Raw genomic sequence first — 23,645 nt, forward strand, 5'->3', positions numbered from 1 at the left:
AATCTACACTATGTTGACTCCCATCAAAACAGAATATTTGGTAGTGTAAATCATCAGCTTTTATTGATATACAATCTGATAGTTTTGAAATTTGTTTTTTTTTTTGCAAAATTTCCTAAATTCGAGGACAAATTTTACCCTTCCATCGACTAGCTACTCTATTTCTATTTTCTTTCGGCCTCCTTATCAATTACTCCCTTATCAACATATAGTTAATAAGGTTTTTTGGTGGCATCCAAAATAAATGAATTGGAAGTTTCACATACATTGTTCTATATCATGTCACAACCAATCTCACTGAAATGAGGCCTACTCCATTGTGTTGTTGGTTTGTCATTAAACCAGTTAAATTCAGCTTGTGACATAGTTTTCATTTCTGTCATTCTCATTTTTCATTCACCCACAATGTATACTTTTGTTGCAACCCACAAAGCACCCTTATATATGCCAAGCCCCTAAATCAACCTGTTTAAATTTTATTGTGCAAGTGCCTAACACGAAATCTGTTATCAAATCCTGAGAACACTTCCAATACTTGTATCATAATATTTTGTTTGTCAGATATGAAAGTGCATTCATCCGGTCTTACTATGTTTAAGTCATGCTTAAGAATGATAAAAATCACTCACATGCTTCTCCACATTCTTTGTTAACAACAAAATAGGCAATTGGAAATAAGTTATTGTTGGGATTTACATAGGCAATTTCCTCCTCATTAGAACCACTTTCATCCTCCACATCACCCGTTACATTCCTTTCCCCTCTCTCAATTTCTATTGCCCTTTCTTCATTGTTACCCTCTCCCATTTCATAGTTATTATCTATCATTTGATCAGTCTCAGCACCATCACCCCTTTCACCCTCAACCCTTTCACTAACCTTTGAGATATTTATCTTCGATTCTGGGATAGGAGTGAGGAGATTAAGGATTTTGGGGAGATGACTTTGATGTTTGAGAAATAGGTTAGGTCTAAAGGAAGACCAGCTCACGTGCCTCGCTATGTAGGCAAAAATAGGTCAGTCACAATAAAAATCTCAATTTAAAAGAGACACGTGAGGGGTACATGTTCTTTTTCAGTGAGATTTGCAAGTTTCAGTGACGGATGACCAAAATAGAAAAAAAATAAAAAAATACAGAACCAATTTGCAGCCCTAAAAAGATAAAGTACTAAAACACTAAAACACATAAGTTACATGACAAAAAAATATATTTAAGTCAAGAATACTTAATCATTCATAATAACAATCATACCAATATATTTAAAAAAATAATACTTCGGAAAATAAAATCTTATTGCAACGTTTCAAATAGGAAATAAAAAGTCAAGAATTTGAGACAAATATCTATAGGGTAAATTATATTGAACCGGTCGAGGTCATGTTTAACTACACAAAATCCTATACCACTTACAAGATTACAAGTACAACCGTAGATTGTAGATTGTAATTACTAGTACACCTTATATTTAGTAGTGAAATATTACACAAAGACCTTTGAGTTACATTACACTAATATTCTCTTATGGGATATATCTATAATTTTAGAAAGGACAAGAGACGTTTGTGTAATTAGGACTCATCTAAAAAATTGTTAAAGTAACATACTCTAAGAAAATTATTAGTTCAAATAGGATTTAATCGAATTTGAATCAATTATATAATAAATATACCATACTGGATATATAATTAACATTCATTTAAAAAAGAATATTCAATTACACGACAATTATATCACGCTTGCCGGCAAAAAGTAAATAAGTAGGCTGGTTGTGCATTAAATTCTAATACTATATACCTTGTACGTAGGTACAGCCAAGACAGAATGTGGTGTTGCAAGAACGCTTGTCTATATATATATTTACAGGGAGTGGGAAGTAGAAAGGGCAGGTTGAGCTAGGTAGGTAAGTACTACTAATTGCGAATAGTTGTCTTATGGACAAAAGGAGCTGTAGCTTCAAACATCCCATCAAATCCAACAGGTTTTATTTCAATCCTCAGACTCAGATTCAGACGCAGATTCAGACAACCCCACCTAAAATATTTAAATCTCAAAACAAAGATTCAAGAACACTATCAATGTGTCCAAAAGCCCAAATACAAATTGCCACTCTAGCTATACGTATTTGTCCCCATTCATATTCATCATCATCATTTCTTCCAACATATATATATATTGATGATATGGGCATGCATGCATTTCATACTGTGGTAAAACAATTTATTACATTTGTTATTAGTGTAATTAGAGACATTTTGGGTTGCATGAATTATGTAACGTTTAATTCTCTTTATTGATGTGACAAGAACTGTACTGTTGGTACTGGAGGTGGTGGGGCAAGGTAATTCCTTTTCTTTTTCAGAAAAGTCGACATCGGTACATGGAGTATAAGATTTTGGATCCATACATGATGATATTATCATATGTGATTATATGATATTGATAGTTTTTGTTGGTACAAATTCATATTAACGATCTAGCAATCTTTTCTTTTTTGTTACATACACACGAATAAAGTTGTCGTTATCGGCTAACCAATCAGCTAAAATAGCATATTGCTTGTGCTAGCCCATTTGTCTCGAACCGTGGGAGAGGAAGAAAATGGTAAAACTAAAGGAAATAGAGAAAAATAAGAATAAAAATAAAGATATTAAAAAAATATTAATTACACTCAGACCTTCTATAAAAATATGAAATTACAGTTTCTCCCAAAAGAGTTTTGAAATTACACTTACACTCTTTTCAAAAATTCTCCATTTACATCTAACTCCCTTTCGTTAGAATTTGGACATAAAATGTTGATGTAAGGTAAAAAAATTATATACATTTTTAATTTTACCCTTTATTTAACATTCTCATGTATATTTTTGTACTTATAAGAGGACAAATATAATTATATATATGGAGTATAGTTAATATCATCATATTTTTTTCTCTTATAAGTATAGAATTATTACATGTGAATGTTAATGAACAAGTAAAATTTAAAATTTATGTAATTTATTTTACTAATTTCTGCTTCAGTCGTCCAAATCCCAATGAAAGGTGTAAACAGTGAATCTTTTAAGGAGGTATAAGTGTAATTTTAGAACCTTTTTTGGGAAAAATGTAATTTTACATTTGAGGTCTAAGTGTAATTAATCCTAAAAAATTTTAAAAAAATACAATTTTAGTCCTATAACTTATTGGGGGTAGCATTTTTAGTCCTGCAGTACGAGTTTATTTTCACAATTTAGTCCTGTAACTTTAAAATTTTGATAATTTTCATCCTTTTCCAGCCAATTTCGCCGAAAAATTACATGTGACTTGCACATGGCCCAATTAAATTATAATTTTAGTCTTGTAACTTAAGGGACGTCGGCATTTTTAGTCATACAACTTGAAAGAGTTGGCATTTTTGGCCCTGCATAATTTATTTACAGGACCAAAATTGCAAGTAAATTATAATTTTCGGCTAAATTGGCCGAAAAAGAACTAAAATTTCCAAAATTGTGAAGTTACATAACTAAATTGCGAAAATTAATTCATGCAGGACTAAATATGCTACCCCATAAGTTACAAGACTAAAATTATAATTTTTTCAAAAATTCAAAGTATATTGATGGGGTATTTATTTAACATTAGTATTATTTTTTATTGGGGACTAAGTATCATATTTAATTGTAAGAGGAACATCACATCTTACAGTAATTACCAGACAAATATAGACATCAAATGACTTGGTACATCATCTAAGGCTTAGGCTATAACAGTATGGACATTGAGCAAAAGGGGAAGAAAAGCAAAAAGTTCAAAAGATAAAGCACAATGTTAAGTTACTACATTTGAAGTAATGAAATAATTTTCTTTATTTTCCTCAGAATTTATAATCCAAATTTACATACACTAAATAAAAAAAATTATATATATTTAGACATCTAGAAAATTTAATGACACCGACTTAGCAAGTACCCAGTGGAATGCAATCGTCAAATGAACATATGAAAATATTATAAATTAATATTATCGTGTATGATTCAATAAGTTACAATCGATTTGAGTCGGTGGCATCCCATGAACCGATTTCTAATGTTTCCCGCACGATCTTTAATTTCACGTGCGAGAAAAAAGGATTTTTTATTAATACCTAAAACAAGCTACATGCTATATTCATAATAAATGCGATGGGGTGTGACATCGACTTGTATCGACCTTTCGTCTTGTCTAACACATACCTTATTAAATGCACCTGCACTTTTTTTACTCTTCTTGAACTCAGAAAAATAAAATATTTTAGACATTAAAGACAAAAAATAAAAACCAGACTAATTATATATAAACTTTTTTCACTTATATATATATATATATGTATTGTAATTAAGAACTCAATTTCATTTGATTTTGTTGCTAGGCGAAAAGTCTTTTTTGTTATGTACTTAATTTTTCATATTGGTATAATATTATAAAAATGACAAGATTAAATTTGGCAGAGTGGGAAGACAGCCTTAAATTAATGAAAGAAGAGAGTGATGCATGCATGCATGGGGATTGAGGCCAAAAGTGTTGGTATTCCTTTGTAGAAGATTTTGACATTTTCAATGCATGGAGAAAAGGTTGTGGTGGGAGACATTTTATTGCATATTTCCTTTGCATGTTGGCCTTATTAAGACAAAACAATTGAAATAAGTGAGAGACTATTGCCCAATACTCATCTCAATTCACCCTACACTTACATTTCATCCAATAATCACATAATTAACTTTGCAAATAAATAAATAAACTCCTTTTCTCTACTTAACTAATCATATATAATCTTAATTAAAACTATGCAAATATTATATTATCGATTGAGCTTTAATCAATAAATGTCGGCTATGTATATATATGAATGTGTGTTTGTAAACACACATATATACATATAGTGGGGTGGGGGGGAGGGGGGTTAATTTGAATTGTTTATGGTTGTCAAGAGTGCACGAGGGGAGGGCATATATGTTATAGGGATAGTGTGAAATTCTCTAGCATTGTATGGAGAGAAATATGTTGGTTGCATGTGTCCGACTAATTTGACCTCTGTTTGTCTAAGACTTGTCCATAGATTTACAAACATTACTGTCTCTGTTATCTCTGATTCCTAGATTTAATAATATGTTTTCTCTCATCTCATGATCATGTGTTTCAGATTTTGTTTCTTGTTTCAACATTGGATGGTTGAAAGGCTTCTTGATTTTGTGCATCATTGTTAATACTTGTTTTCTTCCATTTGTTTTCTTACAAACTCCTGCTTATTCTCTCTTCACCTCTCTCTCTCTCTCTCTCTCTCTCTCTCTCTCTATATATATATATATATATAGCTTGCAGTGCAGAGTCATCAAATAACAATATAAATGAGCAGCAAGGCCAATTTATTACATCCGTAGCACAACTTTGAATTTTGACCAATATGAACAGAATATATTAACAGTTGCGTACTATATGTCGAGCTCACATTCTCTTTGATTCAGAGAGAGTAAATTTCTTTGGTACAATAAAAATAAACCCGGCACGGAAAAACTGTTTCTTTTGAGAGAGAGAGAGAGGACCAAAATTAAAAAAATACCTAGATTCTTAATTGAAGGGGTCCTCTTGCATGTTTGATTTCATAATGCATCAACTACACTTTACACGGCTTCATTATGTTCCAAGAAAGTGGAGGGCAGGGTAAGAGTACAATATACAAGAAAACCTGAAAATGACAACATCAGAAACAGGAAAAACACCAAATGCCCCCATTCCCTAACCTTCAACTTGAATGCTTTCATTTCTATACTTTTTCCGTTTCTCCTTTCTCTCAAACAAAATTCTTCCAAGTCCAAACATGACTGAAACCCATGCACACACAATTCACTCTTGCTTTTGGTCTTCCCCTCATGGCTATTGGTTTTCTTGGTACATACATGTTAGGATAGTTGAAAGCGCCATTTACGGAATAAAAGGTACATAAACTGAACTAAAACTAAGATGATGATGATCGACTGTCATTGCATCTCTCTACCTTTGTATCTTTGAGATGATATAAATATTTTTCTGTAAGAATGAATAATCATTTATTAGATGCATTTGTATGTGAGATGAATATATCAAGATCATAATTGACCTTGCATAAATATATATATATATATATATGTGTGTGTGTGTGTGTGTGTGTGCAGGAGACAAGAATATGATTATTACAATTGATACACGTCTGTTCTTGAGAAAGAGAGGAAGTGCGAAAAATTCTGAAGAGTTGTCTAATCTCACAAGCAAACAGCGCTTTAAAGAAAACTATATTCCGAGGCCGAATTGCCAGAAAATATTTCATAAGCAATCACTGTGTAAGCAACTATAGATGTTTTTACGTCTGGAAAAAAACGTTAGTGTTTATGATACAGAGTGACATACAGGAAAAATCATGAGAATGCTGCTACTCGATATTTTGATAATTTAATGGGGAAACTAACTTGTGCTCTTCGCAACTCTAAAAATTTGAACCAAGATAGAGACTACTCCATAAAAGAATAAGGGTGGTGAAAGAATGACCAGAAGGTGAAGGCCTGAAAAGATGTCAAAGATACAAGGATAGGCTCTTAGTTTCGGAGCCCAATGCCAAAATGAAACCTACCAGTTCCCTGATCATTGAATGCATATTCAAGTCTTAGAGGCCCCAAAGGAGAGTCCACACGAACACCAATGCCATATCCATATCCACTTCCGGGCTTGTTTCTTGCCCCAGCAGGATCACCTGGTATCAAGATGTAGGATGTGAAATACTTCTCACACAGTTTAAACTGAGCCAATGGTCAAGTAAGGCACAGATTATTTTCAAATGAAATATGATGCTAAAAAGCAAGCTGGCGATGAATGATAACAAGAATCAAGACTTAAATCAACGAAGAAACTTTACTCCATAATTGGCCCACACTTCCTACTTTATGTAGCAATTGTTTTGGTGTTACAGGTAAAGTGAGTAAAACAGGCAAAGAGGACAAGGTAAAACCTGGAACAGTTGAGCCTGATCCAAGATCAGTTCCATAGTCGGCAAACACAGCCCCTTCTACTGGTCCCATCTGTAAAATACAATCATAACTTACAAACATGTAATGGCCAAAACCTTCCCTAAATGCCAGGAATTGACCCGAAAGGTAACAATTTGAGGTAGGAAAGAAAAGCTAAATAAACACTAGATTCCCTATTATTTCCTACAATATGTTAAAATCGAAAAACTAACTGGTCAACAACTTCCTTGCATAACATAGAATGTGCTTATATGTTATGTTGCAGAGCATTTCAAAAGTCGAGAGTAAGAATTTAAAACACAGCACCTTGCATCTTCCATAACACTCAAAGATGCGAACCCAACCAAAAAGCCCCCTTGGGCCCAGGATACAAGCCTCACTCCAAACCACCAAAAACGAAACAAATGCCAACCAAGAGTAAAAGGAAAAGAAAAGCTAAATGATGGGTATAATACAATAGGTATGGACTTACACTAGACAATGGCTTGTCTCCTTAATAAAATGCAAATAAACACAATTCAAATATTCACTATCCATACACATACAGATATATAAACAACAAAAAGGACCATTAAAGCTCTAGGCCAGGTCAAAGTGCATAAAACTTAACAACAAACATCTATACAGCTCACAACTTACCACTGGAAATGACATTTCTCCACTTCCAACAACATACGAGCGACCTGATCCGAGCGCCCCTTCTTCATAACCTCTCACACTATTTGTTCCACCAATTGGAAATGCTTCGTGCGGAGGGAATTTACCCACCACATGTCCACCGGACAAGCTGTATAAATAATAAAGTATGACAATAAGAATAAAAATGCTGAAATTCAAAATTTTCAGCAGCTTCTGAAGCGAGAATAACTAATCAATTTATAATAGCAAACTTGCTTCTACATGCTCTTCTGTTCCTCTGAGAACATCAACAGAGACAACCACTTACCATACATGAAAGCATGCAGGTCCAATAACGAAGCCCTGTCTAGCACGAGCATTCACTCTGTTGAAAACTAGCCACTCTGGAGACACAGGGATCCCTTGATCCATGTTGAATACAAACTGCAATATGCCGATGTAAATAAGTATATGATATATTATTAATACAGCCAATTAAGAAAGGTCTTAATGCAAATGGAAGATGACCAACCATTGATGAACCAGGGTCACCAGAGTAAGTGTATACAGTTTCAAGTTTAGCCAAAATCATATCATCATGAGTGTTGCCACTGCAGCAAAATTCAAAGTGAGCATGTTCAGCATTGCTAGCTCATTCTGAAATCTAGGCACTAGCAACCAACCACATACCTTGCAGTAAGAGGACTGCCAAAGAAGTCCCTTATAATAGGTATTCCCTTTTCATCATGAGCACCGGCACGCTGGAAAAGAGGAATCATGTGAAGGTTCTTTATTTTACCAATAACTGAAAGACATTTAGACAGACACACAAGGAATTGCAACATATTCAAGCTAAGTACCAAACTATTCCACAAAGGCAATGCAATTAATAAACTTTGAACCCCAAAGCAAGAGTGAAAGCAAAAGAAAGGTCAGGAAGTACTGGCAACAAAAAGTTAAAGTAGACCCAGGAAGAACATAAAAGAGCACTAACTGTTAATTCAAACCATAACTTCCTGAAATGCACCTGAAAAATAAGTCCAGCTGTTCCATTCCATTTTGGCCTAAATGGCCTACTGTACTCAATTCCAGCAGTGATGCGTCCAATTGTAAGGCCGTTATTATTGGGCTGGTTTCCATGAACAAGTGTTCCTGGCGTTCTTGAATTCTGATAGAGTTGAAGAAACAAAAATCAGTTTGTATGATAGGGCATATCAAGTGAATTATCAACTAAACATTAGGCACCTGAATCATGATCGCTCTTGATGTCCTCTTATCATCTCCTTCAATCCACGGATCAGTATAGTTTATCCTAAATATGGAATCAATTTGCCCCCTCTCCAACGACAAATTAAGTTTCTGGTTTCGTCCAAAGAGGTTTTTGTGATAAATCGCAATGCTGCAAACAAAAATATCAAACATTTTTTCTTGATAAGTTACATGAACCTAAAGCAATAAGGATGAGTACCGCGTAAGTGAAACCATAGCATGGTAGCATTACCACATTGGAAACTAAAGAGGATCCTAAATGGATGAAAAAATATATAGTGTACTTGTAAAATCTTAATATCCTTAAAAACGAACAAGTGAAATTTTGTACTCAAGAAACTGCTAATTGCAATCCAATTACCTCCCAATCAAACCAGCTAGAGGCCCGCTTGTTATTCTGCACAGAGAGCACGATCTAGTAAATTACAGTACAAGCCAACTGTAGGCACAACTAAACTGCACCCCAGAAATGCAACCAAAAAAATAGTTATGTAACTTAATGTTATACATACCCACTTGATATTCCACCACCTCCAGAAATTCCTCGTCCACTTTTACGCTCAACAACGTTCATGGTCAAATCAACTTTGCCAGTATCTGGAGCATTGACGAAATTAGAATACACCTATAGATCCAGGTGAACATTTGACCATATTTACCAACAACATTGAAATAGCATCAAAAGGCATTTACCACCAGCCGGCTGAGGAATAATACTAACGTCATCCATGATACCCATAGCCAGGACTGTATCAACATCTCTTTTCCCCTGAATCATACTGTAGACCTTCATAAGACAAAGAACACAACCAAGTTCACAACCAACAATCGGTAAACATGAGACAAAAAACTAATCTACCAATGCCAATTTCTGCTGTTCTTTTTATTACATTTTGTAATTGTTGTTTATTGAAACAGGATGTATAATGGCCTAATTATTTAACACTAGCCTGACAACTGCGAACTTCTTTAAAGAAGAAAGTGGTCATGAGAGCCAAGAGCACAGCATCAGAAGTTGGTCTGGTATCATAAAAAAACTAAGCTACAAAGAAAAAAGAACCTCTTGCCAGAAAGCAAATACAACAGAAAAGTGCTATGGAGCAAGTTAGCAAATGCATACAACAGAATGAAATATTCCATAAGACATCAAAGATCAAATGTACCAAATACCTGCCCTTTCTTGGTGGTAAGTTGCCTAAGTATAGTTTCTGGTCTTGTTTTCCCGACAGTTGGCTCACCACTGAAAATAACCATAAATAACAGGAACCATGAGATCTACTATCGATAAGAAACAAAACCTTTCACTTGATTCAAAAAGATCCAAAACAAGTAGCGTACGTTTTATCAAGGAAACGTATGGATATATCATTGACCTCTGCCTCTGAAACTTGTAATTTAATAATGCCACCAGAAAGAATCTCCGCACCTGAAACCTGAGATGATAAAGATAAGAGAAAGTTTAAGCAAAATGGTATTTTACCTCAAACAAATTACATCTAGGTCCTAGGGGGAAAAAGTTGGGAAATTTCTCAAAAATATAAATATTTACAAGACTAACCATGCCAAAGAGACCCCGCTCCATATACCAACCATTAATAGAGCTTATTACTTCATCAAGACGTCTGATGTTAACCACTTTGCCTGTATAATTTGGCGCAATAATGGGAGGACGGTCAAACATCAGAAACCTTGAAACATGACGTAGCAAATAATTTCATGCAGCTATAAATACACTAAAGTCAAAGAAACGCACCATATCCATCACGGAAAGCATCCTCGATGAACTTCGATGGAAGAACATTAGCTCCTTCACACACCAATCCTTGAAACTCTTGATTAGGTTCTACCTTGTAATAAAGTATGTTGATATAAATTGATATTTTTGAAGCAGGACTAGCAATTGAGTAACTCAATCACCAGCTCATTGGACTAACTGGACTAACTGGTTTATTCAGTGTCAAGAAACTGTTTAGATAGCATATCAACTATTGATAAACACATATGTGTGCACGTTCAGATATATATATATATATATGTATATATGTTTGTGTGTGCATGTGTCTGTCTTTTACTGGTAAAACAAATAAATATATCATATAACTGCAAATAAGATAAAGAGTGGGAATAAAAGAGATACACAGCAAAATCCCCTTCCCCACACACCATTCTTCCAACCACAAATAGATAGATGCATACAAACCCTCCCAAACCACCCTCCACGTAACCCATTAGTCCTCTTCCCCATTGAGGAAGTCAGGACCAATGCTTCCAATATTCCCTTAATTCCAATCTTTACCACCAGATACGCCGTACAAGACGTAACAGTATAACCAAAACAACTGCTAGAGGCAGTTGACCACCACAAGGAAAATTGGCTCCTTTTGCCATTTTCTGTTGTGGGCATTTCCATCTTCTCCTCCATTTACATCACTTTATTTTTCAACCAATAATAATTTATATATATATATATACATATGTGTCAGCCTTCCAGAACCAGGCTGTCCGGTCGGTCAGGTTACACAGATTCTACTGGCTTTAGCCAGCTTGCCTTAGCTCATTGGGCAACCCTTTCGGAGACTGAAAACCAGAATGGCATGGCATTATGGCTGGTCAATTGGTCCACAGCTGACAGCCCAGTCTGGTCTGGCTTCAAACATTGAATCACAAATAAATATGACAACTCCAAATGGGAAACTTGCTATCCAAATGCCTGGGTAGATAAGTATATATTTCCAATAAATGTGAACAACTGGGCAAAAAGTATTGATAAGTGCACCAACTAATACTTGCAAAGTCAATCATTTTGTTCTCTGTGAATTTTTCATATAAAAACTTTTCTTACATTTTCAATACATATTGAATAGTAAAACATACCTGATAGAAACATGTCACTATGTGTTTCAACTCGCAAACTCACCAAGTAATTACTATCTTATATGTGGAACATAGGATACTCACGTCTCACTGGTTAAAGAACTGCTTTAAGAAGGTGCCTTGGCAGCATAGAAGCTACACCAAGGATTAAAAAGACCACTAAACAAATCGCACACACTACTAGTAATGAGAAAAGCAGAGTCCAGATATGGACGCTACAAATCATAACTTATACATACGCCAAATTTTGCACCAAAGTTGCACCTTTTACAACATCATGCCCATAACATAATGAAATTAACAAGCATTACATCCATAAAGAAGAAGAAACGTATAAATAACCATGCTCCATGCATGTCTAAAAGACTGAATACCTGAAAAATCAACCGAATGCCATCGCGAGTGTCAACGGCAACAGGCATACAAGACATAAAGTACCCGCTGGCGATAATCCTGTGCACATCTTCCTGCACCTCACGCACCGTAAGCGCAGAATTGGCCCGCGAAGCTTTTAAAGCATTCAAGGCCTCTGCTTCCAAGTCTTTCTTCTCGAGCTCCTCCCCATCTTTGTTTCTCACAAACACTTCGCTTATCAAAACCCTCTCTTCCTCTGCAGCACGATTGCTGCCAACACTCTTCGACTGCGTCACGGCCCCAGACTCATCTCCCTTGTACTGAACCACAGACTCCGAATCATCGCCGCTTTTCAAGTCATTCGACACGGGCCCGGTTTCGGAATCGGATAAAGCTAACGTGGCGGAGCAAAAGAGCGGGGATTTCTTCAATACAGTGTGAAATGGGCCATTCTTGATGTTGCAACGGAAAATTGGTTGGTTCCTTACAAATTGGGTAATGAAATTGATGGGCTGCGGATTGAAGCCGAAGTTGAACTGGAAGTTAAAGTTGAACGGTAATTTAGCGAATTTGCCACTAGGGTTGAGTTGGAGAGAAGGAAAGAAGGAGCGAGGTTGAGGGTGGCGGAGACCAGGTGGTAAGAAAGATGGGAGTTTAATGGAGGAGGAGATGAACCGGACGTCGTCATTCCGGGGCATCGCTCACCGGTGAGATTCCGGAACTCTAGGGTTTCCCGGGGGTTTTGACTTCACGGAGACAGCGCTACGATTACAAACTACACAGCATCTCCGCTCCGGTCGCAATTTCTCCGGTGCGTATGATTGGGCCTTTCACCTCTGAATTACGAATTAGGGCTACTAGTAAAACTAGAATGCAATCATAATTCTAAATATTAAGCCCAAATCCCTTATTTTGAGGCCCATTTCATATTTTAGAGCACTGTATTTCTTGTCATAAATCTATATTTATATTTAATATATATTTTCACTCACAAACGACAATTTACGATATCACTATATCAAATTTTTATTGTGTTAATAATACCCTTCAGTTGATTTTCTTTCCTTTCTTTCTCTCTCTTTGAGATGTGATGGATTGATTTATATACTTTATTCGTATTTATAATATAATTGTTTGGATAAACTAATAGTATTTGATTTTATACCCAATTTCTTTTTTCCAACCCATACTTATTGATAATTTCAAATTTTATATTTTATTTATATATATATATTTTTTAGTTTAATTAAAATTCATCTTGCCTCTTGATATTAGATTTTTTCAACACATATTTATATCTATAAATTATGTATTTATATATAATAAAATATAAACATTGAAATGATTGAAGAAAGCTCCACGTATACATAAATTTAGATATTCTTATTAAAATCTATTTTTTCATATCACAATAAAAGTAATACAATTTAATTAATTGATTTAAATATTTAGATGTGATCCTTTTAATATAGAGAGATTAATTTTTTAAATTACTCACCAATTGCTTATTTTAGATTTTAAATTATTTAGAATTTTTTATTTAAATCTTAGAAAATTACAATTCTATCATGCCTTTAGTATGAGGTACTAATTAGTAGATAAATAAATTACGGAGCAAATCAACGATGTTATTCAAGTAATATTATATTTTTAGTCCCATATGATAGGGATTCAATATTTTTTTTTTTTTTTTTGTTTTACGAAATTTTAAAATGGGTCACAAAATTGAGAAAATTCAATACATTCAGCCATGTACTTTACTAGTTTTTATGTGATTAAATGTGTTGAATTTTCTTAATTTTGGGTTCATTTTAAAAATTTCATAAAGTACAAGACTAAAGATGCCAACTCGACCATTTTCAAATTTTTATAAAACATATAATAAAAAATAATAAATTTATTAATTTTACCTTGTGTTCATATCACAAAGACAAAACTAGGGCTAAATCGTAGTTTGTCACGATGATTAGCAATTTTGGTATAAAAGCATCGGAACTAACACTGCAAGGACATCCAGCTAATGTAAGAGACAAACTATAAATTTTAAATATTTTAATACTGATTCAAAGTAGATTTTAGGGTAAGTTTGCCTCCATGGTTTGAAGTTGTCAACATCACTTTAAAGATTCAAGAAACTATGGACAATTATATTGTTTTTGTCTAACATTTGATATAATTGAAAGTAGACTTTTATAGTTTAAAAAAATTATATTTAACACTCGTACTGTTGGTTTTTATCTGATAAATATATTCATTGCTTAGTAAAAATTTACAAAATTTGCTGATATCAATAAAAAAAAATTGAATGAGAAATCAATTTTTTTTTCAATTGATTTATTACCGACTTATTGTACGTCAAACATTTTTTTTCTAACTAAACTACCCCTATACATCTTCACATGTTAGTGCATGTGAAGAGGTATATTTTCACTTTTATATGAGTAGTTTTATCAGAAAAATTTATTTGACCTTCAATAAATTTTTATTGATAAAATTCGCAAATCCAATGAATTTGATAAATTGAAAAATCTTTATTAGACGAGGATCCAACTAATGTGAGAATATTTTTATTTTACAACTTATACTTCTAAAATGCTTAAATTTTATTGAAGTAATTCACATTGGGGTAAGTATCAAAAGTGCACAAGGTTGTTTTGGTAATTTGAGTAGAGTGAAGTATGATAAGTCCTAAATGCTCGATGGCAACGGGCAAGCCATTGCGGGTGATGTGATGATGCCCACGATCAAAATTGGAGGGGGGCGGGGGGGTGAGGATTCTTGGTGGGAAAGCTTTAACAAATTCGAAAATTCAAAACCACGGGTGGTCCGGAATCTTGATGAACACCGTAAAGGACAAAGGCCTTTTCCTCTCTCCACTGTCCACCGAGAATATATAAAAGGACAAGGCTTTGAAATTCAAAAGTTGCCCCATTTCTGTAGCGGCGCCTATCTTTGCTTTGTGATCGAGAAACCCTCGCCCTCTGCTCGCCGCCCATCCCAAACCCTAATTTCTCCCCTTTTTTTTCTTTTTGATTTTTTCTGTTCATCTTTTTGTTTTACGGTTGGGTGATTGGAGATTGATGCCCAGTTTTTGATGTACCATACCAAGGTGCTTCGGGAACTGGGGGAATAATTTTTCTGGGGAAAAAGGAAAGAATAATCGTCTGGTGATTCTCCATCACACAATCGTGTATCAGGTATTCTTACTGTATTTATTTGTATATCCACAATTGCACATAAATGTTTGATTGTTTGTATGTGCACGCGTTTTGCTTTGTAGAAAACTTTATGCCCGGCCGCTTATTTAGTAAGTCAGGGTTTTATTGGATATGCTGAAATTGGTGAATTTCCTTACTGAAAATTTTCGCCGAAGCTGGGGATATTACTTTTCTCTTTCTTTGTAGTGGCTGTTTGTGGCAGTGTCTTGTGTGTGTTGCATGATTTTTAAGGACTTCGACTTTGAGTAAATATATATGTGATTGTATTATTTGTGTGATTGATGTGCTTTTCAGGCCATCAGTGCACAGTCGTCTATTCACAGTTCCACTAGTAGCTCGTAAAGTGAACCAAGAACCTGACTTCCATGCTAAGGAAACAAGAAACCAACTTCCATGCTAAGGAATTATTTATTTATTTTTTCAAAAGGTGTTAGTCATTGTGGTTTTTAAAAAAGGTGTTAACAATTGCTTCTTCTTTTTTCCCTCAAAAAGGAGTTAATTATTTTATATTTCCAAAAGGTCCCTTTGTTATGAATAGCTATGACATATTAATTTATTGCAATATGTTGTGCTATGGACAAATACTGTTTATGGAGCATCAAATATCATTTGTTTGCTAGCTAATCTGTGCATGACCTTATGCTGCTTGTTTTCAATGTTTTTATTTTCTGACATTATGCTTTGCTAAAATTTTCTGCTTATGAAATCATCGGCAGTCCTGTATGTTGGTGTATGCATTTGATTTGACAATTAATTGATTTGAATAAGGTTTCGAGGGCAGATACCATAACCTGATATGACTTTTTATTATTCGAGCAGCTGTTGCTTAGTAATGATACTTTGATATGCTTAAATATATGGTTTTACTAGTCTAAAGCACTGATTATACATTCTGTCTACCAGAAGATTTCCCAGATCAATACAGTTAATTGAAGTTGGAGTTTGCATAATAAAGTTTTGGTTTTCCCATTGTTTTCCAGGTTGCTGGTACGGAAATTGTCGAGCAAAAATATGGAAATAAATGGGGAAGCTGATCTGAAGTCACCACTTCTGCAATGCCCAAATGATGTTGTTATCACTGTTTCACCCCCAAATCAAAATTTGAATAAGAAAATTAGGACTCTCGTCTTCAAAGTATTGGGCATAACATGCTCATCTTGTGTAGCTTCCATAGAAGCTGCACTTGGAAGACTGGATGGGGTGCAGAGCGTAATGGTATCTGTGCTTCAAGGTCAGGCTGTAGTGAAGTATGTACCAGAAGTCATTACGGTATGTCAACTTTAATTCCTTGTTCTAAGTGAAATCTGCTCGTTTGATGTATGAAGTACAATTTTTGGTCTTTTTGAGTGCCTATTTGATATCTCTTGGTTGACGTATTAAATGCAACGACTGAGGATAGTGCATACTTGATACCTGTTGTTACTATCCTATGTTATTTCCCAATCAAATTCTTTAATTCCTCGTCTCATATCAACAAAGTAAAGAGAGAAAGAATAACTAAAGGAAAGATAAACCAGACAGTTACCTACCTATGTTACTTTTTTAACATATTTCCACTCTACTGTGCACGCCACCTGGCATCCTCTCTAAGGAAGTGGGAACTGAAGAAGAAAGTTTTCACTGATGGATATGTTAGATGAATAACCCAAGGAGATAAAAGTACTTGTTTATTGACGTTCATATTGAATGATTGATTGCCTTTATCTAGGCTTGAGCCAAGCCAATCAAATGCATGTTTCCTAAAATGTTGCTAAACAAATCTCTAGTCATAATTAGAAGTATTATAATGACAATTACATACCCAGGAATAATCCAAGTGAGGAAAGATTTAGAACATGATACACCATAATCTACGTATGTGAAAGATTTAGGATATATTCTAACAAGATATAAAAGGACTGGTGCTTTCATAATAAAGCAGCATTTGATGCGTCTATTTTCTCTCACTGGTTGGTTGGAATCGGTGGAAGGTGTCAGTTCTTTCTGAATTTTGTTTTTGATGCTCAATTTGAATAACCTAATTTCTTTAGGCTAATAATTTTCTCTCTTTCAGGCAAAAATGATAAAAGAAACAGTGGAAGATACAGGTTTTGAAGTTGCAGAGTTTCCTGAGCAAGACATTGCGTTGTGCAGGCTCAGAATTAAAGGCATGGCATGCACAAGCTGTTCAGAGTCTGTAGAACGTGCCTTGCTGATGGTGGATGGTGTGAAAAAAGCAGTGGTTGGTTTAGCTCTTGGAGAAGCTAAAATCCATTTTGATCCAAATGTGACAAACACTGATTGTATAATCAAAGCAGTAGAAGAAGATGCTGGTTTTGGAGCTGAACTCATAAGCTCTGGCAATGGCCTGAATAAAGTATATTTGAAATTGGATGGAAAAACTTCTCCAGATGATTTAACTGTTATTGAAAGCTCACTTCGGTCTTTGGAAGGCGTAAATCATGTTGAGATAGATGTGCAGGAGCATATAGCAACCATAAGTTACGAGCCAGACATCATTGGTCCAAGATCTCTAATACAGTGCATCCAAGAAGCTGGCTCTGGACCCAGCACTTACCAAGCAATTTTGTACACTCCACCAAGAGGAGGTGAAACAGAGAGGCATCAGGAAATAATAGTGTATAGGAATCAATTCATGTGGAGTTGCCTATTTTCAGTTCCTATATTTGTTTTCTCTATGGTACTCCCAATGCTTCCTCCTTATGGAAACTGGTTACGCCACAAGGTTATCAATATGCTCGACATTGGGATGCTTTTAAGATGGATCCTTTGCACACCTGTGCAGTTTGTCATTGGCAAAAGGTATTCATTTTAATTTTCTATTTCTTAGGATAATCTTGATATTCTATAAATGCTGTGTTTGTGCTGATATGTAGAATTCTCTGAGGAATTATATAATTTGTAGGTTTTAATCACCTTATCAGGTTCTATGCAGGATCATATCATGCCCTGAGACGAAAATCTGCAAATATGGACGTTCTGGTTGCCTTGGGCACAAATGCTGCTTACTTCTATTCTATATATATAATGATAAAAGCATTAACTTCAGAGTCATTTGAGGGTCAGGATTTCTTCGAGACTAGTTCCATGTTGATATCTTTCATCCTTTTGGGAAAATACCTGGAGGTTTTGGCAAAAGGAAAGACATCAAATGCTTTAGCAAAGTTGACAGAACTGGCACCTGACACGGCTTGCCTTCTAACCCTAGATGCTGAAGGAAATGTCATTTCTGAAACTGAAATTGACACACAACTTATACAAAAAAATGACATACTAAAGATTGTTCCTGGTGCAAAAGTTCCTGTTGACGGGCTTGTTATTGACGGTCAAAGTCATGTGAATGAGAGCATGATCACGGGAGAAGCTATGCCTGTTGCTAAAAGGCCTGGTGATAAGGTAAGATGAATTATCTGATCATAAAATTTATAGCCACTGTATTTGAACATTATAGTTGATCAACAGGTAATTGGTGGAACAGTGAATGAGAATGGCTATATACGCATCAAGGCCACTCATGTTGGTTCAGAAACAGCACTTTCACAAATTGTTGAACTGGTTGAAGCTGCTCAGCTTGCCAAAGCACCCGTTCAGAAATTGGCTGATCAGATATCTAAGTTTTTTGTTCCGACTGTGAGTTTATTTGCCTTATTCCTATTGAATTTTCTTTTAGTTGTGTTTTTGTTTTTGGAACTCCTGTACTCTTTGATGTAGTAATGGAGTTGGGATGTGCCCTGTGGTGTATAAATTATTCGAGCCATTTCTCCCTTCTAGAGCATTTATTTCATCCATCTGCTTGCAAGTTTCACCACCCTAATAAGCCTGTATCTACATCAATGCTTCCACTTTTAGGGTTGTAACAGTAGAACCACATGAATACCCAAACTGATGCACCTAACTCAAACTGCACTATGATTATGGATTGGCAAGTTGATTAGTTGGTGTAAGGTTTACAAGAAAAAGAATCCAAAGTTATGATCAGGCATGATACTAAATGTTTTCCAAATAACAAAGACCACAACTTACTTAAATTGACGACCTTACTACTCAACTAAATATATGGCACACATGCTAATTTTGTTTTGATTAAAAGTCCAACTTATTATAAAAATAGAAAAAGTATCGCACCCTTCATAGGTTCCATTCGGATTGTGGCTTTCCCTGCTGTATATAGTTGTCATAAAATATTATTCAAATTTATACTTAAAGGTTTAATGCCATTAAATTAGATATTTGACAAGACTACCATGTTTGCAGAGTAAACACTTAAATTAGTCATTTATTTTTTTAATTTAACATTGTATGTTCTAAAGTACTATTTGTTCCTATATTGATTCCAAATAATCATTGAAAGTTCCTATAATATTTGTACTATTTCTTCTTAATGAAATGTTATTACGTGTTTCTGTTTAACATATAAAGTTTAGATATTCAGTAATAAGTATCTGTAAAATTTATTATTTCTGTTTAGCATATAGAGTTTATTAATTTATGTTCAACTATTTGATGTAATTTGGTTTGGATAAGCTAGAGATCTAGGGCTAATACAAACATATATAGAGCACCAGTAAATATGGATAAAGATCAACCAAGGTGAAATGGATAGCAATTGAATTCATGGTGAAACTTTATTCTCCAAATGGTATTTCTTAATAAGATTGGAGTTTCTTGATCATTAGTTTTAAACAAATTAGGCCACAAGCTTCCATTTTATGCTTAGAATCCTCATGTTTCACTTTAGTATATGTATTTAAATAAAGTAGGCTGTATTATCTAACTCAAATTACATTCTACCACTAGATGTCTGGACCGCCCTAAACCGAGCAAATTGCATGGTGTGGTTTCAGAGGTGATTGCGTTGGATATTGGCAATGTAGATTTTAACTTTTTGAGTGGAAGTAATACTGTGCTAGAGTTATCTTGTACAGGAAATTGATTGCAATTACTACCTATTTTGATAGACTTATCTTGTAATTGGAATTGCTTTTACCTGTCTTCTAAACCTGATCATCTTTAACTATCATGATGGATAGTACTTCACAGTTTATTTTGATCCAAGTCTTGGAAAGTTATGAAACTTCACTTATGAAGTTTGTGCAATATACTAAGTTGTACCTGTAAAATTTTACACAAGATGGTAGCTCCTGGAGTTACAATCTGAAGTCCTGCTTTTTAAGTTGTCATTACAGTATGAAATAGCATCTTTGTTATTTATATCAGGTTGTCCTTGCTGCTTTACTGACATGGCTGGGATGGTTTATTCCTGGACAAGCTGGGTTATACCCTAGAACCTGGATACCCACTGCTATGGATGCATTTGAGTTTGCCTTACAGTTTGGTATTTCAGTATTGGTGGTAGCCTGCCCTTGTGCCCTGGGACTAGCGACTCCTACGGCAGTGATGGTTGCCACGGGGAAAGGTGCTTCTCTAGGCGTTCTAATTAAAGGTGGAAATGCCCTCGAAAATGCACATAAGGCAAGCTCTCGACTTATTCGCGGACCACTTAATCTATCTGTACTTCTTCATAAAGTTTTGGGATGCTCTCTTCCATGGCTGCATGTACTCCTCTTTTACTAGTCTGTTGTATTTCCTTCAAGATTCAAATTGAATTGAAAAAACAAATTAGATTTCTCCTTGGTATGTGAATGGTTGCCTATCACATTCTGTATAGGTGATGCTGCTTTGGTCAATTGAAACTTTGAGTCTGATTGAGGCCTTTTGCAATCCAAAAATAAATTAATTGTTGTCGGACTTCTGTATGTGGTAGATCACCACTCCAAGTACGGGCCAAAACCCATCTCCACCTGCAGGGTGCCATATTGTGCTCGGTTTAGGGCTCATATATTATGTACATGAGATCTACAACACTTTTGACAGATTGAAACAGTTGCAAGAAAAAGAAGCCATATTATAAATGCTTATATGTGTGAATCTCACCAAAATATGATTGTTGTAGCACTACTATTCATTACTTTTCTTTATGGATTAAAGTCCAATTTATTTATACTCTGGTCCTGCAGGTCAAGACTGTTGTTTTTGATAAAACTGGAACGTTGACTGTTGGAAAACCAACTGTAGTTAGTTCTGTGCTCTTCTCTGAAGTTTCTATGGCAGATTTCTGCAACATGACTATTGCTGCAGAGGTGAGTCTTCTAGTTCTAATTCCGCTGTCAAATGATATATGGTGAAGTTGAAATGGATTATGAATCTGTAGTAAAGAGTAGCAGGTAAGTTAAGGGAAAAATTATCAGAAAGAAGGCTATGAAAAATGGTAGAATCTAGTTCTAGGAAGAGCACTTAATGGAGAGAATCCTTGAAGGATCAGTGACCAGTAATGGCAAACCTCACTATGCAATTATTTTAGTAATTCAAATTCCGACTAATGTGTCTGACCAACTTCATAGCCACATACAGCTGAATGTGCAATTAGAAAACATGTCAGATTTGGATGTTCTGAAATATATGCATTCCAAATATTGTCAGGCAAATAGCGAGCATCCAGTAGCAAAAGCTGTTGTGGAGCATGCTAAAATGTTACTTCAGAAGCATGGATCCAAGAATGATCATTTCACTGAGGTGAAGGAATTCGAGGTGCATCCTGGGGCTGGGGTGAGCGGAAAAATTGGAGAAAGAGCAGTTCTTGTTGGGAACAAGAGGCTTATGCATCTTTTCAATGTCCCACTTGGCAGCGAGGTACATAGATATGTCTTAGAAAATGAGCATCTCGCTCGTACTTGTGTGCTTGTTGCCATTGAAGGAACAGCAGCAGGAGCTTTTGCAGTAACTGACCCAGTGAAGCCAGAGGCTGATCGTGTCATATCTTATCTCCACTCAATGAACATTTCTACTGTCATGGTTACAGGTGATAACTGGGCCACTGCTTATGCAATAGCTAAACAGGTGGGTATTCAGAAGGTGTTTGCTGAGACAGATCCACTTGGGAAGGCTGATAAGATAAAAGAATTGCAGGTAATGAATATTCTCGAGCATATTGCTCAGTACATAAATGCATTACATGCAAAAATCATGCTTCAGTAATCATGAGACACGTTTCAGTTTGGCAGTAAAACGTAAAAGTGGTTTTAGTAAATGACTGCTGCCATTTATGTCATGTCCATAAAGCCATGGTTTTCTATGTCCAATAATAGTGTATCTCACCTATCCTGATATAGTTGCAAGGTACCAATGTGGCAATGGTTGGAGACGGGATAAACGACTCACCAGCCTTAGTTGCAGCTGATGTTGGCATGGCAATTGGGGCGGGAACTGATGTGGCAATAGAAGCTGCTGATGTCGTCCTAATGAAGAGCAACTTGGAAGATGTTGTTACGGCTTTAGATCTCTCACGGAAGACAATGTCCAGAATCCGCATCAATTATGTCTGGGCACTCGGATACAATGTCCTTGGGATGCCGATTGCTGCAGGAATTTTATTCCCGTTCACTGGAATACGTCTTCCCCCTTGGCTTGCTGGTGCTTGCATGGCTGCATCATCCATAAGTGTGGTTTGTTCGTCTCTCCTACTGCAAAATTACAAGAAACCTTTACGTGCTAACACTGCCTGAGAGATACTTGCTCTTCCATTGCTTGGACTGATATATAAGAATAAGGTTTTAACTCTTGTCGACCTTGATGTACTTAAACATCTAGCTTAGAATTAGCTCAAGTAATCAATAAGGATGTCCTTCGACGTTAATGCAGCCATAGCTGCTCCCAAATGCCGCGTAAAATCGTTCTTGGGGGAGGATTAATGTTGTAATTGTATTGTAAAAAGCAAATCATAGTTCTTAATACTTCGTAGTGAAGATTGAAGATTTTAAACTAGCATTTTCACTTCACCGTGTTACAGTTGCATTGAAACCAGTCATCGTGAAATTTAGATGTAATGTGAATTGGTCTTTTTTTTTTCACATTTTTTTGAAATAATATGGATGTCTTAAAATTTCTGAATTGTATTGATAGTGTGACATTGCTAATTTCTAATGATCACTTTTGGCTACATATCAGTTGAGATGTTATCGTGAACTACAGGAGTATTTGGTCTCAATAGTGTAGTATATGCTTGAAATAAAATGTTGTAATAAAAATAGCGTACATGGCATAGACTTTGACAGAGTAGAACGCATTTAATACACCCTCAATAGGGCATGAAAAGCCAACCTCAAATTGGATTTGAGTTGTCTACCTTAGACTAATTACACAAGATTCCGTGTGTATGAAATAGGCTGAATTTTCATATAACGAACTTTCCATTTCGATTACTTTAAACATAAACATATTATAACAAAAACCCCAACCCCA

The 23,645-nt window shown here is 35.3% G+C and overlaps 2 protein-coding genes across 4 annotated transcripts; one reads left to right on the plus strand and one right to left on the minus strand.

Moving 5' to 3' along the window:
• LOC105163565 (outer envelope protein 80, chloroplastic) lies at positions 6,302-12,980 on the minus strand. Of its 2 annotated transcripts, none has more exons than XM_011081969.2 (16): positions 12,150-12,980; positions 10,655-10,748; positions 10,460-10,542; positions 10,240-10,334; positions 10,072-10,141; positions 9,595-9,688; positions 9,414-9,498; positions 9,263-9,298; positions 8,878-9,031; positions 8,660-8,800; positions 8,323-8,393; positions 8,165-8,243; positions 7,961-8,076; positions 7,654-7,801; positions 6,996-7,065; positions 6,302-6,740 (listed from the first exon to the last, which is right to left on the minus strand). In XM_011081969.2, exons 1-16 carry the CDS (start codon positions 12,825-12,827, stop codon positions 6,586-6,588), a joined length of 2,169 nt encoding a protein of 722 aa, XP_011080271.1. In that variant the 5' UTR covers positions 12,828-12,980; the 3' UTR covers positions 6,302-6,585. The 2 variants fall into 2 exon arrangements, with proteins under 2 accessions (XP_011080271.1, XP_011080272.1); XM_011081970.2 differs by having other exon boundaries at positions 10,655-10,744; positions 12,150-12,287.
• LOC105163566 (probable copper-transporting ATPase HMA5) lies at positions 14,871-23,288 on the plus strand. 2 transcript variants are annotated; one of them, XM_011081971.2, is made up of 9 exons: positions 14,871-15,326; positions 16,328-16,616; positions 17,401-18,149; positions 18,272-18,743; positions 18,810-18,977; positions 20,565-20,819; positions 21,365-21,487; positions 21,828-22,313; positions 22,517-23,288. In XM_011081971.2, the coding sequence occupies exons 2-9, from the start codon at positions 16,359-16,361 to the stop codon at positions 22,907-22,909; spliced, it is 2,904 nt and encodes a 967-aa protein (XP_011080273.1). In that variant the 5' UTR covers positions 14,871-15,326; positions 16,328-16,358; the 3' UTR covers positions 22,910-23,288. The 2 variants fall into 2 exon arrangements, with proteins under 2 accessions (XP_011080273.1, XP_020550359.1); XM_020694700.1 differs by lacking the exons at positions 14,871-15,326; positions 16,328-16,616 and adding an exon at positions 17,190-17,317.

Source organism: Sesamum indicum, linkage group LG6 (genome assembly GCF_000512975.1).
Source record: "Sesamum indicum cultivar Zhongzhi No. 13 linkage group LG6, S_indicum_v1.0, whole genome shotgun sequence".
In the NCBI taxonomy this organism is placed as follows: Eukaryota; Viridiplantae; Streptophyta; class Magnoliopsida; order Lamiales; family Pedaliaceae; genus Sesamum; species Sesamum indicum.

Bases quoted from the DNA above. Each gene is read 5' to 3' on its own strand.
- LOC105163566 (XM_011081971.2), top strand. From the start codon at position 16,359: ATGGAAATAAATGGGGAAGCTGATCTGAAGTCACCACTTCTGCAATGC. The intron at 16,617-17,400 runs GTATGTCAACTT...TCTCTCTTTCAG, and splicing joins ATGTACCAGAAGTCATTACG to GCAAAAATGATAAAAGAAAC. The intron at 21,488-21,827 runs GTGAGTCTTCTA...AAATATTGTCAG, and splicing joins ACATGACTATTGCTGCAGAG to GCAAATAGCGAGCATCCAGT.
- LOC105163565 (XM_011081969.2), bottom strand. From the start codon at position 12,827: ATGCCCCGGAATGACGACGTCCGGTTCATCTCCTCCTCCATTAAACTC. The intron at 7,802-7,960 runs GTAAGTGGTTGT...TTATTTATACAG, and splicing joins CCTGCATGCTTTCATGTATG to CTTGTCCGGTGGACATGTGG. The intron at 7,066-7,653 runs GTAAGTTGTGAG...TGTATTTTACAG, and splicing joins GAGAAATGTCATTTCCAGTG to ATGGGACCAGTAGAAGGGGC.